The following is a 20,450-nucleotide window of genomic DNA, read 5'->3' as shown; positions in this document are numbered from 1 at the left end:
GGAGCCCTGCTGTAATCTTTCTGAATTTTCCATAAATCTAAAATGTTCTCCAGACGTGGGTGAAAATCTGCAGGAGTACCTATCGGACTTGTTTTTGTGAATCGAACCCAGTATGATTGTTCCGGAACGTCTAATCTTTTTCTGCCAAAGGAGGAGGGCGAATCCCCTGGCATCATTCGCCACTAGGTGCAGAGTGGGCATGGAGACTGCAGCCTTTTGTTTCAGCTCACAAATCAACCTTGACAGAAGTCTAGTTAAAACCCAAAGCACCCATGGTAACTAGCTCAGAAATGTTAACTGCTCACTCATAAAATTGCTTTTTTTGTGGGTTTTTCTAAGTGCCTGAGGTTGCTTTGGTAGCTGGTCTGGCGTTATTTGCCGCCTTCGACACTGTCTCTTAAAATTTTTCTTCTGTAAGGATTTAGAGACTTTAATAGATGTGTGGGGGCCGTAGCAGACTCCCACCCGCACCCCTGCAATACCCAAGGCACTGCACACATCCTCTGGCTGCATCTGATAACGTAACGTGGATCAGAGAGATTTAATAACTAAAGGAAGAACCGCAGCGAGAGACTTGCAGCTTTAACACAACCAGCACTCTTGACAGGGCAAACCACAAGCCAGAATCGAGCACCTTTTGCAGCTGTTCCGCCCCTGTCTGTCTTCCTTCTTGTGGGTCCTGCCGACCACCGTAACGTGGGTCGGGAACTCGCAACCGATTGGTGACTGCACTAAAGCCGGACCTTTCCGAGTCCTCCCGGCCCCAGAGTGTGTAGTGCCGTCCTTTCATCTCGTGTGTGCTAGTTTGGTAAATATTGTCTTTCCGTGTCTCTGAGGTGGTTTAATACCGAACACAGCAGCTGCAGAGCCTCGCCCGCGCGTCTTGTGATCTTTCCAGCACGCTGATGCCAGCTCCCTGGCAGCACGTACATAATAACTCACTTATAGGGTCATGGATTCAAATGAATAACCACATCATATTGCAGATTACGTAACTGTTCAAATATAGAGAATATCACGCTCACAGCATTACATAAAATTCTGGCACGGACGGCAGGGCTTGGCGAGTGGCAGCCACTACCGTCCTTCACATGTCACTCTGGGCTCCTCACGCACTATTTTCAGGTCTGGCTGAAATGAGCTTTATTTGTGCTGCTACCTTTATACATACAAAACATAGGGAGCTTTTATGAATGCATATTTAAATGTTTTCAGAAGAGGGCTGTTTGGTGTTGCCCTAAAACTGCTTTTTAGGTCTAGCTTAATAGAGAGTTAGGGTAAATAGTGTATGATAAAGGACTGTGATAACGACTAGACACAAATGTGCATGCGTCGTTCTGGGAATGTAATTGGTGCTTATTCTTGACTTGTTAATGTCCCGGCTGAAACCGCCTCGTTGGAAAGCGTAGCGCAGCCTGCATATGCCCCTCCGCTCAGTCATGCCAGCGGTACCACCGGCCTTACTACTTGCAATGCAATAGGTCTCGCATTTATGCGAGTTTGAGCTATTGCCATTGTAAATGACATTGCCTTTTATTTATGTTTTGATTTTAAAAACATAAATAAAAGGCATTGTTATTTACAATGCCAATAGCTTAAACTCCCGCAAATGCGAGACCTATTGCATTGCAAATGCTTGTTTTATTTCTCTCTGAAAGTGCTGAATATCATACACATCATATGATTGTGGAAAATCAAACGCCTCAGACTGTAAATCATTATCTTAAACAGCTAGATAATTACTCGGCCTAATGTTTAAAATAAATGTTCATCTTCACTCAAATCTCAGCCCGACAAAGCCAGACAATAGTCAACCGGTACAACGGAGGGACAAACATCTCCTAGTGACTCTTTCTAAAAACACAGATCCTTGTACAGTTATTGTGTAAATTTGCATCCGATAGGCTATTTTATGAGCTATATCTCCGTTACCTCTTGAAAGGTGGAATATGCATGTTGGAGTCCAGATTAATGTGAAAGTGCTTGGAGGTGCCCATATTTCTCACGTGTACTCCTCTTGGAAGTGACTGCGCATCATTTGTTTCCTGCAGATCACCTTTTCATCTAAAGAAGGGTGGGGGCAGATTTACAAGCCCCTTAGGCCACTGGTGCGTCACTTTTTGTGACGCACCGTGGCGCATTTTAGTGCTCCATATTTACAAGGACAGGACAAGCCACCCTGCGTGACTTTTCCTGTTCTTGTACATATGGCCACTTTGAAAAACAGCACTTTGCGTGAAAGGGGCGATCCATGGGTGTTGCTGTGGGTGTTCCCACGCAACACCCATGCAACCAGACACATTCCCAAATGTATGAGAAATCGTAAACCTGAGAATGCGTCAGAATGCTACACCTCGCCAGGGGAGGCGTAGGGAGGCGCAACAAGGAGAAATGTATTCATTTCTCCTAGTTATTTCCTCTTTCTAAGCGTGCTGGATTCTGCAGTACACATAGAAAGAGGAAATCACCTCCTGTGATTGTTTATGTACAGGAAGGGTTCCCTTCCTGCACTCAAACAATCAGTAAAACAATGACGTTGTGCAAGTTCTATGTGTGCTAAAGCAGCACACGTAGAAGTTGAAAAGTGCCATTTCTGATTGTTTATGTGCAGGAAGGGAACCCTTCCTGCTCATAAACACTCTCCCCATAACGCAGGCATCCTTGCACGATGGTGCAAGGGTGCCTGTGCCAGCTCATGCCAGCAGTTTGTGCGCCAGCGCAGGGGGAAGCACAGAGATGCGACATATTGTTGTAAATATGTCTCATCCCTGTGCTTTGAAAGTGGCTCAGTCGGTCGGAGGACTTATGTGTTCAAATTAACTGCTCATTGACAGGGTTTATTTATGTGAAAAAAACATGGAGATTATCATTCTATTACTTCTTTTTATCACATTTTATATAAGAAGGAAAATGCTACTTACCAGTATGCATCTGTTCTTGGCATGTAGAGCTGCAGATCCGTACACTGTGCATAGATCGCCATCTGGTGTTGGGCTTGGATGCTTGCACCTTAGAAGAAGTCTTTTGTAGTCACGAGATAGGTGACTCCTCCCTTGGACGATAGTGCGCATGGGCATCGACTCCATCCTCAGATTGTTTTTCGCCATGATGGGAAATAATGGAGTCAGTAAGAAATAGAAGAGATGTCCACGTGAATGTATCTAATGAAGATAATACTGGAACAGATACAGGTTCCGGGGAGGTGGGTGGGCGTGTACGGATCTGCAGCTCTACATGCCAAGAACAGATGCATACTGGTAAGTAGCATTTTCCGTTTGAGGCATATGAGCAGCAGATCGTACACTGTGCATAGACTGTCCAGCAGTGTCTCCCTTAGCGGTGGTCACCTGTATCCGTTGCAGTAGTTTTAAAACGTGTTTTAAGAACAGCTTGGCCTACAGAAGCCTGTTGTTTAGCCTGCACATCAACACAATAGTGTTTGGTGAAGGTGTGTGGTGTAGACCCTGTTGCTGCTTTACATATGTCATCTAAGGGGATATTCCCAAAGAATGCCATGGAAGCCCCTAGTTTGGGTGTTGAATGTGCTCTAGGGGGAATTGTTAATGTGCGTTAGCCTTTTTAGTAGCATATTTGAATGCATTTTACTATCCACCTTGCGATCTCAGCTTTGGAGATGGGGTTACCCTTATGAGGTGGGGAGAAGGCTACAAACTGTTGTTTTGTTTATTGAAAGGGTTTAGTCCTGTCAATCTAACAAAGTAGTGCTCTTTTGACGTCTAGTGTGTGAAGAGCTCTCTCTCTGCTACGGGGTCTGGGTTTTGAAAAAACACCGGTAACTCCACTGATTGGTTAAGATGAAAAGCAGAGATGACTTTGGGAAGGAATTTTGGATTTGCTCTGAGAACCACTTTGTTACGGTGTATTTGTATGCATGGTTCTTGTATGGTTAAAGCCTGGATCTCACTTACTCTTCTGAGAGAGGTGATTGCGACAAGGAAAGCTACTTTCCATGTGAAGAACTGAAGTTCACATTTATGTAGAGGCTCAAATGGGGGACCCATGAGCCTGGTAAGGACAATATTTAAATTCCACATCGGAGAGGGTGGCAATCTGGGAGGAATTATTCTTTTAAGGCCCTCCATAAAGGCTTTAATCGCAGGTACTATAGTACCTTTTATAGCAGGTACAAAATAGACAAGTGTTGTCTATTTTGTAAATAAGCAGCAAGTGCTGCTAGATGTAATCGTATGGATGAATATGCCAAATTACATCTTTGCAAGTGTAGCAAGTAGCAAATGATGTCCTGGATGGAAGCATCCAGCAGATCAATATGATTGTTACTGCAGTAGATGACAAATCTTTTCCATTTTTGCAGCATAGCAAGCTCTAGTAGTAGGGCATCTGGCTTCTTTAATGATATTCATACAGTCTGGCGGAAGGTTAAGATAACCGAACTCTAGGACTTCAGGAGCCAGATTGCTAGATTCAGTTGACCTGGATCGGGGTACCTTATCTCTCCATGGTTCTGCGTTAGCAATGTTGGGGAGAGGCGTAGTTTTTGGTGTGGAACTACTGAGAGTTCCAGCAGCGTTGTGAACCACGGTTGGCGTGCCCATGTGGGAGCCACCAGGATCATCTTGAGAGACTGTTGTCTGAGCTTGCGTACTACTTGGGGAATCAGTGGGAGAGAGGAAAAAGCGTATGCAAATCTGCCTGACCAGTTCATCCATATCGCATTGCCTTTGGACAACGGATGTTTAAACCTGGCGGTGAAGGTTGGGCATTTTGCATTTGCGTGTGGGGGGAACAGATCTATGTCCGGTTGACCCCACAAGTGGAAAAATGGTTGAAGAACTTGGGGATGAAGTTCCCATTCGTGTATCTGCTGCGTCTGCCGACTTAGCAGAGCCGCAATCAGATTGTGAACTCCTGGAAGATGTTCTGCAAGCAGGTATATGTTTTGTGGAATGGCCCATCTCCAAATGTTTTGTGCGAGCTGGGACAGTTGCAAAGAATGTGTGCCTCCTTGTTTCTGTATGTAATACACGGCTGTCATGTTGTCCGTCCGGACTAGGACAGTCTTGTGCTGTAGATGTACTTGGAAAGATTTTAATGCTAGAAATATTGCTAGCAATTCTAGATGATTGATATGGAGCACTTTCTGTTGAGTGGTCCATTTGCCTTGAATCATATGTTTTAGGAGATGGGCTCCCCAACCAGTGAGTGATGCGTCTCCTGTTAGCACTATCTGTGGAACCGGCTCGAGGAACGGCCGCCCTTTGGTCAGGTTTTGTGTGTTCCACCACTGCAGAGAGTGATGTATGCGGCTGTCCACCAACACCTGATCTGTAAGATGTCCCTGAGCCTGGTTCCACTGATGTGCTAGACATTCCTGTAAGGGGCGCATCTGAAGTCTTGCATGAGGTACGATAAAGATGCAAGAGGCCATCATTCCTATGAGTTGCATCAATACCCTTGCTGGAAGGGAGTGCTGTGGTTGAAATTTGGTGATTAGGGCTTGTATACTGGCTATCCTGGCTGGATTGGGATATGCCAGGGCTCTGGAGGTGTCTATTGTGGCCCCTAGATACTGATGTACATGAGAGGGCTGAAGATATGACTTGGTGTAGTTTACTGTGAATCCCAAGTCGCGTAGCAGCTGGATGGTTTGATGGGTGTGATGAACACACCGGTTGAATGACTTGGCTTTTATCAGTCAGTCATCGAGATATGGAAACACATGGATTTGTTGTCTCCTTAAGTGTGCTGCTACCACCGCGAGGCATTTTGTGAACACTCTGGGTGCGGTGGGCACCCCGAATGGAAGGACTTTGAACTGATAGTGTGTCCGTCCACTATAAACCTTAGATACTTCCTGTGAGCAGGATGGATGGGAATGTGGAAGTAGGCGTCCTTGAGATCTAATTTGGCAAGGAAGTCGCCTTGTTGCAGCAACGGGAGGACCTGTTGGAGAGTGATCATATGAAAATGATCTGACTGTATATAAAGATTGAGGGGTCTGAGGTCGAGTATTAGTCTTAGAGTCCCGTCCTTCTTGGGGATTAGGAAATATAGTGAGTAAACCCCTGTTGGTTGATGCTGTAAGGAAACTGGTTCTATTGCGTGCTTTTGAAGCAGTGAGAGAACCTCTTGTTTTAAGAGTGTAAGGTGTTCCGTGGACATTGGACGCTGTTTGGGTGGTATGGTGCGTGGGATTGCTGTAAGTTCCAGGCAGTAACCATACTGGATAATTTGTCTCACCCACCTGTCTGTTGTGATGGAGTCCCAGACAGGTACAAACTGTGAAAGTCTTCCTCCGACCGGAGTGGAATGGTCTGGAGGGAGTGGAGGGAAGTCACTGTTTATTAGTGGGGGAGGCACGGGTGTTATTGTTACCTCGGCCTCTCCCTTTGTTGTTATTTCCCCTGTATCCGCCTCTAAAATATCCTCTGTTGGGGGATGTTTGAGTGGTGTTTTTGTAGGAAGAGGAGGCGATGTCTGTTCCAATGTTTTTGGATGCTCCTCTATAAAAGGAGCGACGAAAGGAACCACGTGTGGATGGAGACTGTAATGCTCCCATGGATTTAGCAGTCTCCGTGTCCTTTTTCATTTTCTCTAGAGTGGTGTCTACAGCCGGTCCAAAACGTTGTTCCTGATTGAACAGCTGGTTGAGGATAGTTGTCTGTACCTCCTGTTTAAAGCCTGAAATATGTAGCCAGGCATGTCGTCTGAGTAGCACACTAGTGTTAATGGACCTAGAGGCTGTGTCAGCTGCATCAAGGGCACACTTGATTGAGGTGTTGGTTATTAATTTGCCCTCTTGAAATATGTCATTTGCCTGTGTTTTGTACTGATCAGGTAAATGTTGTAATAGGGTTTCTAGATGGTCATAGTGAGCCCTACCATACCTAGCAAATAATGCTTGGTTGTTGGCTATGCGCCAGTGATTGGCTGCTTGGGCAGCAACTCTCTTGCCAGAGGCATCTAACAACTTAGATTCCTTATCTGGAGGTGGTGCGTCGCCGGAGGTTTGGGAGTTGGCGCGTTTCCTACCGTTAGTTACCACTAGTGAGTCTAAGGGTAGCTGCCCTTTGATGTAGATGGGATAGTCGGGGGCAGGTTTATCTTTTTTGTCAATCCTGGGATTGAGAATTCTAGCTCTCACTGGGTCTTTGAATATGTCAGGGGCATGTTTAATGACCCCTTTGAGCATTGGCAGTATTTGGACAGTCTTCTGTGACTGTTCGAAGGTGTATAGAAGGAAATCCTCGTCTGCTGGGTCTGAATGCATGTGAACACCATGGTAGACAGCAGCTCTATTAACAAGCTGACCAAAGCCAATATTGTCATCTGGGGAGATGGTTTTGTTGGATATGGTTGTGGGTCAGGCAGGTCTGGGGGATCTATTGGGTCATCATAATCATCCCAATCGTCCTGTGGTGTGTCCGTGTCATCATCAGGGTCAGTGAAAGGGTCATTGTTGCCTCCCCCACCACCTAAATCATCATTATCATCATCCTGCGGTGGTGAATGTGGTGGAGGTTGTAGAGGAGAGACAGGTTTAGGAGGAAGAACAGGCTGAGGAGGAAGCACAGGAGAAGAGGGTCTTATAGGTGAAGTGGCACAGTCTCTTTTCTTTACAGGCACTGTAGGAGTGTCTGGTGTGTCCAGCTTCCTCTTCTTGTGTGGAACAGCAGCCACACGTCCTGTTTTGGGGTCTATATGGAGTTTTTTCTGTTTGGGATCAACAGGATCCGGTCGAAAAAGTTCTTCCTCTTCGGTAACCGCTTTCGGGGCTGACTTTTTTGGGGCCGAAAAGGGTTTGGTTTTCGGCTCCGAGGCCTTAGGAGGTTGTTTGGAGTCCTTTGGCTTCGCTATGGAGACGGAAATCTTTTTTGGTTCCGAGGGCTTTGGCTTCGGATCTGATGGTTTGTCTTTCGGCGTCGAGGTGGTCGGTGCAGACTTCTTTTTGGGAGTAGGTTGCTCTCCCGTCTTCGGTGCCGCGCACGTGGGCCGGGCTTCTGAAGCTTGTTTTCGGTTGCGACTGGGGCCTGCAGGCGAAGTCTTGACCAGGGCCTTCTTTTTTTTGGGTGGGGTTGGGGTGGGGCAGTTGTACTCACTCGTTGACCAGGAGTGATGTGGTCGTCTGAGTCGTCTGCTTCGTACACGATTTCCCAATCCTCGGAATCTTTCTCTGGGACATCGGGGCCTTCGTCGAAGATGTTCACTGGTGCCGGAGCTGCTCTCTGCGCCACGATGTGTCATCGGGCCCGGCGTTCACGGATGGTTTTCTTGGACCGAAAAGAGGCGCAGGCCTGGCAATTGTTCTCGTCATGGCCGGGTGAGAGACACAGGTTACAGACCTTGTGATGGTCACTGTGTGGGAATTTCGCTCCACACTGGGGGCATTTTTTTAATGAATCCTTTCTATGAGCTGCAGGCCCGAACGGCGTCGATAGGCCCAGCAGCCCACGTCGACGACCAGAATCCAGTAGTTGAGATGCGCGTCGAAGATCACGCGATCGAAAACAATACCGTAGATAGTTTGCGCGTCGAAAAGATTTGGAAAATAAGGTATCCAACCGGAGCGCAAAAGCTACATCCGAACCCGATGGCAGAAAAAAACAATCTGAGGATGAAGTCGATGCCCACGCGCAATATCGTCCAAGGGAGAAGTCACCTATCTCGTGACTACAAAAGACTTCTTCCAAGACAACAACAAAGTGCAAGTATCCGAGCCCAACACCAGATGGCGATCTATGCACAGTGTACGATCTGCAGCTCATATGCCTCGAAAATTATGTTTCTAAATTCTGTCTAAACCTATAGCTCTTTTTCAAAAGGCATGTATTACTTTTGTCGTCTGATTTTCCAATTTCCCTCATGTATTATCGGTGGCGTAGCAAGGGGGTGGAGGGGGCAGTGTGCCCCCGGGCGGCATGCATTATGGGGGTGGCGGCCTCCACCCCTGCTCTTTCATGCGCCCAATGAGGGCGGCAAAGCAGACACCGCCAGCACCTCCTACCCCTGCGATCTTTCATGCAGGGTCCGCCGGCAGCAAACGCAGAGGCCGCCATGAGCGGCACAAGGGCTAGCTGCGCCACTGTGTATTATGAACTTACCTTAGGTCCCAATAGTAGACACGGCATCCTACCGTTGTCTAAACCAACTACACATACTTTTATTTTCTGACATTTTTATGATGATGTTTATATCCAGAATGTTGTAATTCTCACATAGTGGCACTGTGTGATAGTAATGCTTTCTTTCACTACTGTGGTTTCCAATGGGGATTTCCAGAGCATTCCAGTGCAGGTCACAAACCAAAACCGAAAAAACTGCAACATTTGCAAGTTATGGTTAGGATCAGAATTGATAACTCACACAACAGCCATGCAAACCAAATGCAATGCTTATGACCTCACCTTTAATTAAACGGATGCAATCACAAATCTTGCAAATCATCTACCTGATTAAATTACATATCACATCTGCACACATTTGTGCCTCCAGACTCGTGTATTTCACTCAACCCAAGGCATGAACAAAACTGAAGTCTAGCTGCCTTTACATCTCATGGCCCATAGCTGTGGAAATTGTAAAGGGACTGCATGCCATGCACTAATCAGATTCACGGTCCCTTGTGATCCAAAACTAATATGGTAAGAAACATTTAGCATGTGCTAGGTGAGGCGTTCTATCCTGTCTCCAGGAGCAAGAAGGTACAGGGAGATAGATGAGCTCCAGTAACACTGTGTGTCCCATGCTGTTCCAGTCTATAATATACAATTTTATGTTCCTGTTTTTATTTAGTAATATTAACAAATACGTTTTTTAACCTTTGTTTTTTCCCACCTCGTGAATAGGACATAGTGAAGATAGTGAGAAAAGGGGTTTTCTGTTCCTGAAGAAAGCCCAGAGATTTATAAGCATGCTATAGGAAGCGCTGAAACAGGTTAACTAACTTAAGGCAGTGAGAAAGGTATACTAATAAATATCACCTACCCGCCCTCTTTTATTTGATTTTAATCTTGCATGCGACCGGTCTATTTGAAATAAAGAAGTTTCAAGAATACTTGGCCCATATAATTTTAATAGATCTACTTAAAGACTGTTTTTATATTCACAAAAAGGCTGTCACACAAGAAAAACAGAAGAGCTTAGGATGAGCCCGCACTTCACCAGTATGCTGCTGGCGAAGAAGAAGGTTGTGCACTACAGGGCTTACACTCCTGTGGCTAACTAGGTACAAGTTGGCAGGTATGGAGAGAGCAACCCGGAGCGCAGGGGCATGGGGTTGTTTTGCAGGGGATAAGCACACAAGGAAGATTGCAGCACGGAGTGCAGGGTGTTTTGCGGGGGACGATGCATACATGAAAGAGAGCAACCTGGGGAATTGGGGGACCAAACACGGTAAAAAGCAACTCAAAACACGGTTGGTATGGCAGGAAAAAAGCACATGAAGATGAGAGGTGGAAAACACATGCTCTCCTGGAGTGCTTAACCAAAAAGAAACAAGCATTTGCAATGCAATAGGTCACGCATTACTGAAAGCTTGAGCTATCGGCGTTGCATTATAACTTGCAACAGCATAGCTCAAACTTTCAGTAAAGCAAGACCTATTGCTTTGCAAATGCTTGTTTAGCATTGGTCTTCCGTTACTGAGGATTGCTTGGACTACACTAACAAGAATTAGAAATGCAATTGGTCTGGTCCTGCCCGCTCTACACACGAGCTCCAAAGTTGGGAGGGGCAAGGGTGGGCTGAAGCAAAGGCGAGGCACCCCAAGCAGCCATTACGACTGTGCAAGCCACAAACAAAAAACATGGACAACACGAGGGGAGCAGGGAATTTACAACTTGAACGGCATGAGGAGGGGAGGGAGGGGCTAAAAGCAACACGACTGGATGAATGAAAGGCGGGAGGCGGGGCACACTTGGAGCAGTGAAACCTGGACATCGGGAGGGGAGCGGGGAATTTACAACTTAAATGCCATGGGGAGGGAGGGGCTAAAGGCAACACAACATGGACATCGGACACCGGGTGAATGAAAGGCGGGCCGCGGTGTATGAAAAGCGGCCGGGCTTGGTGCAGGCAATTAACATTTGAAGCCGAGGCAAAAGAAAAAGTAGTGTGCAACTGTAACGTATAGGGCTCACCGTGAACTAATGCATGTAACAGGGGCAGTCTCCAGGGCATGACCAAAAGAGCAAAAGGAGGGACAAATGTAAGCTTTTGACCAATGAAAAGCAAGGATTTTTCACAAGCACATTAAGGAACTAATCACAAGCGATGCGCGTGCTGAATGCCCACACACCAGATAAAGCATGTCTCGAGAGACAGAGCATGTGATGCCTAGGCGAGACCTTAAAAGGACCTCCCTAAAAGAGAGGAATGGAACGATACAAGTCATCCAAGCAAAAGGGGGCAAGGAAATCCAATAAATAAAAAGCAACCAATAATAGTAACATCAAAGAAAACCAATTGTAAGCAGTCAGTGAGCTGTAATTTCTTACTACGCCCACAGTAGGTCTTTCACAACCAGACAGCTTGTGCCGCCTTGTAGGCCAGACCTAATAAGATAGGCAATCATGCTCCCATGTTTTTTCCACTGATAACCCTCAGTATGGACACTTTTGTATACAGTAACAATAATTGATTTAATTATTTTAAATGTTAAAGAAAAGGAATAAATGGAACACTTTCTTTTGCTCAATATCATAATGATTTCCAAAAATAGAAAACACACTCTAGCCAAGGCCATAAACCAGAACATACCCTTGTAAAGCATGCGACAGGCACATAGTGTCATGTTACTTGTGGCCCAGAAACCTTTGTACTTTACGGTTTAGCATATAAAACATGGTGCGCATACTTTAACTTACTTGGGCCAAATCCAATTGAAAACGCACTCACATATGCCATCATGCTCACTAAAGTGATCCAGTTCAGAGCAGTATGTTCAGCAAGTCGTGTGTTATTGAAAGGCATTGGATTCTTTTCTAGCAGTTTTTCCTTCGACTGGAGGTGGTGTCCCACATTTTGAGTGTAAGAAACGTTTGCAAACAATCTTACGTTTTTAGAGCTGATGACATCTATGTTAGAGGCCTGTGATCCAGTTACTGCAACACCCAGATTGTTTGCATCTCTCCTGGCCACCGAAGGAAGAGTAATGGTCTGCACTGGGGAGTCAGTGATAACTAGTGTGGTAGAAGCGTTCACCATATATTGCGAAAAGTTTGACTTTGTGATGCTGTTGCAGCTGTTGTGAGACTCCAGTGAAATTTTGAAACTTGCTAGACCAATTCCAGTGACCGATATTGACATTACAGCACACCCGGCAAGCAACAGTACTCTTCTTCCAGCTTTGTCAGCACAGCCCATGGCGACCAATGTGGAAACAACCTTCACCACGCCAAGCCCAACTGGGGCCAACATGGCTGAAGAATCACGCTGGAAGCCCACGGAACTAAATATCGTTGAAGCATAGTAAAGGACATTCGGTTGGCCAGTTAGCTGCTGAAAGAGGACTAGACCAAGTCCAACTAACGTTCTCATCCTCATGTTGTCCCTAGAACGGAAAAGGTCACTAAATGAATATTGACGCTCACAATTGAGTTCATGGTTAGGTTCCTCGGTTTCTTCAATGTTCTGTAAAGGAATAAGGCCCTTATGTGTTTCTTGGTCCTGTGTGTTTAATTTTGGAAGTTGAGATGGAAGGAACAGGATACTGAAAAACTGGATAACTGTTGGCACAATAGCCAGTCCAAACATATATTTCCATCCCTCCTTTACATCCGATAAGAAATAATTCAATGCGTACGAGAGCAAAATACCAATTGTAATACCAGTTTCATAAAGAGACACCAGCATGCCACGTTGATGAGGACTCACAATCTCAGAGACATAGATACAGCATGCCATGGATGAGATAGAGATGGCAAACCCTACAATGACGCGCCCAGCCACAAGCCATATGAATGATCCTGCCAAAATTAAAGCCAGGCTGCCCACAAGAAGCACCACATTGCTAGCCAGCATTGACGCTCTACGACCATGGTGATCAATGATGATTCCTCCAACCAGGGATGCCAGAAGAGCACCAATTAACAAAGCACTTACGAGGATCTCTCGTTCGAAGCACCTGAGGTAAAAGTCTGTCTGAAGCTGAAGCAGGGCCCCCGAGATGATCCCAAGCTCGTATCCAAAAATCAGTCCTCCAAGCAGAGAAACGACCGTGGACAACAGCAGAACTCGCACTCCAGGGCCTAAAAGACAAGTGAAAAAGGAATTTAGTTTTCAAAACAATTTTTGCAATAGCAATTGACATCATTACAGATCATTTGATTTGAAGAATGTTATTTAATTCTCATTTATTTCCACTGGTACATATCCCTCCTGTCACTGTTTCTGGGAGGAGGAAAAGGCAGGAAAGAAGAGCTAGAGAGCCAATATATTAAAGGGGCCATACAAATAAAAATAGGAAATCTTGTCTACTGAACCCAACACTAAAAGTGGATCAATTATCAAAAATAAGGGATCCAGAATGCCCGATTGTTTAATGATGCCCCTTTGTTTGATTATGCATGGTTAGGTAGAAAAGCCTACGGTGACATCATTCACTACATTGCCCCTTTAAACTAGAGTGGAAGGGTAAGGGTTTGAGGTTAGTAAACTCAGAGGAACACTGCTTTTCAAAACTGCAAGGAGATGCAGAGAGAGATTTTCAGAAGTTCCTAAGGATGGTTTTCTGGCAAGTTTGCAGGGAAACGCAGCGGGTGCTTTCACATCGTCCTGTCAAATCATGTGAACCCAGTGCTTAATTTGAGCTGGGGGTTGCCAGTGGGGCCACCAGCATCTTTTTTTTTTGAGGACCGGTACATATTTGTCCACATCAGATATTTACTGAGTGCATCTAATGTACAACACACACAAATCTAAAAGAAAGAGAAAGACAGAAAACCCGTCAGAAAGGGAGAAAGCAGGAACCTGCAGGAGTGAGATAAAGGGGCAGGGAGTATCTGGTGGTAGATTAAAGAGGCATGAGGTTGACTGCGCAGCCTTGGTACTGGGTGTGCTGACATTTAATTGCAACAGCCACAGGCTTCTGAGCCGAGCTTTGGGTTCCGGTACTCATTCTTTCATAAATTATGCACTGCGTGTACCTCATATGAGCTAGGGGGAGCAGGTTTGAGCAGGGGTCAAATTCAGCAGTCTGGTCAGTTGAATGGATAGGAATAGTCTATTGGAAATGCGTATAATAGAAGTCTAGCAGGAACTGGTCCATGACAGAGTTTATTGAAATTCAAATAAGAAACATTCACGCACAATTAATTTAAAGTGATGAATATATGTAGTCAGTGGTTGTTCTCTAAACCTGGCATGGATCCAGCCCGTCTGGATCTTCTTTGGACACATCTACGCTAATCAACTACCCAGGAGTGTGGCCATGTAGGGAAAAGTGAGCTAAGCACACAGTACCGCCTTAAAATCGGAGTCCAGTTTGATGAGGATCATGGGAAGGAATGGAACAGGTTAACTGCATGACTACCGGAAGACCCCACCAATCACTCACACGAGTGCTTTATCTTGAGAACTTACTTAAAGACACACCCGTCTTTATGTTTTTCCCGTATCCCGGGGATCTTATGAGGTGACTCCCTCGTTCATCCCGCCCTCTTCCCGTAACTTTACCCTACCAGGACCCGGTTACACCTTTCTCACCGACGTCTCGAACACAATACAGCTTTGTTTCACTTACAGCCCTGAAGAGTCACAAAGTGTAATCACGTTGTGACGAAACACGTGTCGGCTGGTTTTTTTCACTCTGTATTGATCTTGATGAAAATACATATAACAGACACCTGCATATGACATATCTGATGTGGATCTTCATGATTTCGAGAACAAGAAAATTCCTTGATTTCTGTGTAATTACCCGTTGGGTACACCTTTAACTTTTACTCCAATACGTGTGCACAGGACCTTTTTCTATTTTGTTCTTGTGGGTTCTGACCCACATACTTGCAGGGGCTGTTTTCCTTTGGGTTTGGTTCCCCTGACCTGTCAGCACCGTTTATACCTTTCTTAGCAACAACCCTGACGCACACGCATGAGCGCCATTGCTTCCTTCACTCTTACGAAACCCTCCAGTATTGTTAATCATTGTTAACTGCATGATCGTGTTTTGTTTTCTGGAGCGCAACCAGTTATAATCACGATGACACAACCCAACTTTGAGTCCTAGTATCACTCAGTGGGAGCTGTAATTTGCTGAGGTGTCGGCTTGGGGCGTGAAAGAAAAGACAATATTGAATGTGAGTCCCAGGTTGAGGAGAATTTGTACTGGTGCGAGTGGGATGCTCAGAGTTGTTGGGCAGTCGAAAGAGTGGGGCAAGAGATTTGGAGTCTTAGGATAGAAGATTTTGATCAATAGCAGCAGGACAAGGTTTCTTGCATTTCTTTCTGAACACGCATTAAACAAGACAAAACTGGATGAGCGCCCAATACCCCCCCCCCTCCCTCCCTTGCAGATTAAGGTGTATCTGGGCATTGAGGCAATGTATGACAGAGGCGGGTAGATTTAGAATCACACGCTTGTCCGTTCACATAGTGAAAGCAGTATGTAATATCCCTGATGAAGAAGAGCAAACAACCCTGAGATGCACAGATCGATAACTGAATATGAATGGAATATTATAAATGCTGACAAACACGACGTTAAAAGTTCTCACCAACTGGTTTGGAAACAGGTAAGCGATTTACGATGCACTCTATGGACAAAGAGATCGCATTGAAAACTGTGCATTTGCAAAAGGTCTAAAAAAAAACATCTGCCTACTGAAAAAAAAACTAGGCAGGTCATTATTTACAGATGTGGTGAAAAAACAGTGATTAAAGTCATTGTGAGTCACAATTGGAAGGGGCACCATTTCATTCCCGGTCCCAGTCAGATTGAGTCATTAGAATCCCTTTTGAGTAATGCCACTGATGAGCAAAATTCAATGGAATGCAATGCTTCCCAGAGTCCCAATGGTTAAGAATCAATTGCTCACTTACAACTAGAAAAGAAGAATTCCTTCTAAAACCGTAACGTTTTCATTTCGCAAATAGGTCGTCTGGTCAATAAGGAAGAGTGCCCAAAAGTCACTTGCTAAGTGCACCGGCCTTCTCTTGGTATGCGAAGACCCAAAAAGAAAATGAAAGCCGAGCATGACTTTACAAAGAAAATAACATGACAGCAGACCGTTTTTTAATTAGCAAAAAGTAAAATATTAAATTGTAACGAAGTAAAAATAAATACAGTATAACTTTTCTCACAACGATTTAGCAATTAACTTGAAAAGAAAAAACATAAGACTCACCCATTATTATTCAACGCCTTAAGGAACTCTTCTTCTTAGGTGATTTCCGATAATTCGATGAAATGGGCGAATATCGACCGAAAGTTATCCATTTAGTTAGGTAGGTTTTGCTGACTGTTTTTGCGAAGACGCGCTAGATCCCAAAAGGTTGACATCTGAAGCAAACCAATATGTAAGTTTCAGTTCACAAGCAGTAAGGTGAGTATGGTGTGTACACTTTTCTCGTCAGACAGGTTTTGTCACAGGTTTGCTATTATAATCGATATTGTGAAATATCCTTTACATAACACTGAAGCTAAGAGCAGCACAGCCAATCTGGCATACTTCGACCAGATGGAAGAAAAAAGAAACGTAGAGAGACGTGCCCTTTAATCTGGCCTTGAAATAATGATATTAGAGAAGCCGATCTGACATGAGCTGGGAAGAGGCTAATGAAATAAACAAAAGGTGCACGAGAGCGACTATGGAAAAGTTGCAGAGCACAGGCCTCTTTGGAGAGAAACCAGCGTTGCTGTGTTATAACAACACTGATTGACAAAGTAAAAATAGGAAAACAATAAGGGATGCCAGGAACTGAATGAGATTAAAGTAAGAGGGTATGACAGGCTTGGCAGCCATGGCAACCATAGCCCTTTGCAGATGATAATTAGCAAGTCTAAACAATAAAGTGCTTCATTTGAGATGACTATATAATTACAGCTGGGCTCGTGGTAGCTGTGCTTCTATCCAGCTGCAAAAGAAGGCAAGGGGCGTCAGGGGTAGAGTTTAATTCATTGCTGGTTGCCATAGAAATGCCTGAGGCTAAGCTGCTGCCCCAGGGGCAGGTCAGGAACAGGTAAACACACTGACAGGTATGTGCCGCCATCTTAAGACTCTGCTCACTGACTTGCATCATAACAAGCCTGTGAAATGCACAGTGGAGCGCTTCATTTTGGCAAATGCAGTTTCTAGGCACTTTACAGATGTACTGATAAGGGGTTCTAGTATACCGAATCTGGAAGCCATGCTAATAAAGCAAAATTAAACTTTACTGAACAGAAATGGATTTACAACTACTGACTGTAGAACTAGAAAATGTAGACAACTTACCAAACAGACATTCTTGTCTCAAACTCATGTACTAGACTAGAGCGCCTCCTTCAGACTGGCATCCCTCCAAACACCCAACCTGCCATAGAGTCTGGTTGGCTGAAAGTGTGCTGACCACTCATGTGTTGGACAGTATTGTAAGAGCTATTAAGGAAGGCGAGATGGGGGAAAGTAACAGGGCCTACATTGAGAGCAATCTTCATTATTATATATGTGTACTTGTTAAAAGGACACTGGTGTGCATGCAAAATTAATAAGCATAGAAGAATACCTGTTCCTTTAACTAGCAGCAAGAAAGGCTGCTTTGAGCCACTAGGGCCTTCATTATGAGTGTCTCATGAAACAGCCAACCCTGTGCAACCACCTGTTTAAACAGGGATAGCAATTGCATGTGGTGTGATATTTATCACACCTGGTAATTGATGGGTACGATGAAGATCGTACATTTGGATTTCTCGTATGATAAATTTAGGCAGGTCAAACCTCCTGAAATTTAACAGAGGAAAAGGCTTGGAAACTATTAGAACATAGAGACTGTCGTGCAAAAGCACCAAATCCAAATTTTATGCACCATTTTTGAGGGATAAAATTATTATAGATGGCATTTATTACAACCATTAAATTTCGTAACCCGGGGTGTCATATTTTAACATTTTCGATTTCCTTGAGGACAATCATAATCCAGGTCTGGGTGTTAATAACTCAATACTCTAGAGCTTTTTTGACAAGCATTTGTGCATATCAACCATCCTCTCCAGCTATAGAACTGTGTGAAAACCCATCTAGTGAGCCCAATTCACAAGGCAAATTTTATGTTTGGCTTCATTGATCACTTCCAGATGATTTAGTTTTGGGGAACAAACAACAGGACTGGTGCAAAAGCGCCATCATAATTCAAACTTTGCATCTGTTCCCATTTTCGACCACTTACTTCTACACGCCCGAATGATCTATTTGGGGAAATGACCAAACGTAATGTTAATATGCAATCCAAGGTGCTCCATGGTTACCACTACATCCAGGTAATAGTAATATCTTAACTGGACTTTTGAAGACAAGTATGAATTTGTCTTGATCTATAGCTCATGGTACTCGAAATACTTAGACGTTAGCCTAGTATTTAACTTGATGTTTTTAAGGACAAGGGAACCCAAGGTATATAAGGGACCATGGATATGAAATGTTTAAAGAGAAACATGTGGTCCCTTAGTATGAATTTTCATGGAACAATTGCCATAGAAAAAAAATAAGTTCTCTGTCAAAAGAGCAATTAAATTAGAAAATTAAAGGTATTTATTCCATCACATAACACATAAAAAAAAACTTTATCAAAGTGGGGAACAAAAGACAAAAAGCAACTGAGAAGATACTTTGCAACTCAGACATTTTTTAGAGTGACTTATAACAATATTAGGCAGATTCTGTCACATTGTGAGGCAATCTATGAAGAGGGCTTGGTATTGTCCCAGAGAGGAATTTTTAACTCCCAAGACTAAGATAAACAATGACCGCATGGTCTGTGTAACCACTATTTCTCCAGTGACCAATCTGGTTAAAAAATGCATACTAAAACACTGGCCAGTAATAAATGCAGGAGAACTTAACTTGGAAAGACCATTGTTTGCATTCCGTAAAAATAGAAGTATTAAAGATCACTTGGTCAGGGCTAGCCTCCCCACTACCAATCTCACCCAAGCCTTACCAGAACTTTGTGGTACGACCCCTCAGTTAGGACACTTTAAATGCGGTAATTGAAGTGTCTTCCCTTTCACCATTGAGACAAAAAATGTGTACATAATAACATTTGTTGAGCCAATTTTCCAACTGTAATACTCTGAATGTTGTATATGGCATTACTTGCCCCTGTGACCAGATCTATATAGGACAAACCACACAAAAAGTATGAATCCGAATCTGTCAGCAATAGAGCCACATTTGTTGCAGAGTGAGCAATGCAACACTGGTGGAGCATTTCGAACTTAAAGGCCACGTAGAAAATGACTTACGCTAGCAAGTGATCACGGTGGTCAAGCCCCCACCTAGAGGTGCAGACTTGAGCTCACTATTGAATAAAGAAGAGCTGAAATGGATACTACGAACTAACAGCCTGCACACTGGCCTCAACAGAGCAGAGGATTGGATTTCTCCGCCTTAATTAATAACTAATCTGATATATTGTACGCAGACTACACCAAGTTTCTAAACTATGGTTCTCAAATTCTAGATGCCATATATTTTCCAAGTTCGCCTGTGAGTTTTTGCGCTATTCTCATGCAATTACAATCTATTCATTAATTTATGTAATTATGTAAGTCATGATCTGTCCCCAATGCATGCATACTTTATAAGTCAATGTTTAAGGGCTCACGACGTCACTGTGTCACTCGCCCACTTGATGCCGAATAACTGTATTGTTTAAGTTTAGTTCACACTATACAACAAAGCCATTTGTTTGTTCTGATTCCCAACACTGGTTCTGTGGAAATACAGTGTAGGTAAAGTAGACCACAATGATTCGGGATTAGGAAAACTGTACATATACCGTACCAATGAAGTTAATTTTTGATTTCTTTACCTCAATCCCATTCATTCATCTGACTTTCTGTCCCACATCTTTAGGATGGCTGCCATATTGCCACTCATCCATAATCAGAATCAGAATCAGAATCTGAAAATTCCCCATTACCTTTTTCTTTGGCCATTGGGCTTTGTTTCGTTAGCAGCTCACTCTTCCTATTTGTGGGAGTCAGTGTTTGTAGAGAAGCTCTCACTGAGGTAATTAAACAGACTGTCTTAAAACAGTTTCTTCTGGTGACATACAGAGCAGCCGCAGTTGTACAGGTAGCAGCGCGAGGCAGTGGGGCCGGGTGAGGGGGTATTTCGAGGGACGATACAGAGGGAAAATTAAATAAATAATACATTTTCCCTCTGCATCCCCCCTCACCCGGCCCCATTGCCCCACCGCTGCTACCTGCACGGACCGCTGCTGATACCGAGTGTTAATATCATGGACGTCTGTGTCTTTATGATCAGTGG

At 44.2% G+C, this 20,450-nt stretch overlaps 1 protein-coding gene across 2 annotated transcripts in view; it reads right to left on the bottom strand.

The window, feature by feature from the left end:
• Positions 1–20,450, bottom strand: part of LOC146812404 (solute carrier family 2, facilitated glucose transporter member 10-like) — a 134,765-nt gene that overhangs the window by 75,109 nt on the left and 39,206 nt on the right. The window contains exons 2-3 of one of the 2 annotated variants that reach the window (XM_085619403.1): positions 16,326–16,480; positions 11,847–13,229 (exon numbers count right to left, since the gene is read on the bottom strand). In XM_085619403.1, the coding sequence (XP_085475529.1) occupies positions 11,847–13,229; positions 16,326–16,329 (1,387 nt within the window). In that variant the 5' untranslated portion in view covers positions 16,330–16,480. The remainder of the gene's footprint in view (positions 1–11,846; positions 13,230–16,325; positions 16,481–20,450) is intronic. The other variant, XM_085619404.1, reaches the window with a different exon arrangement.

This window comes from Triturus cristatus, chromosome 7, assembly GCF_964204655.1.
Source record: "Triturus cristatus chromosome 7, aTriCri1.1, whole genome shotgun sequence".
Classification (NCBI taxonomy): domain Eukaryota; kingdom Metazoa; phylum Chordata; class Amphibia; order Caudata; family Salamandridae; genus Triturus; species Triturus cristatus.
This window is presented reverse-complemented; position numbering and strand designations above follow the sequence as displayed.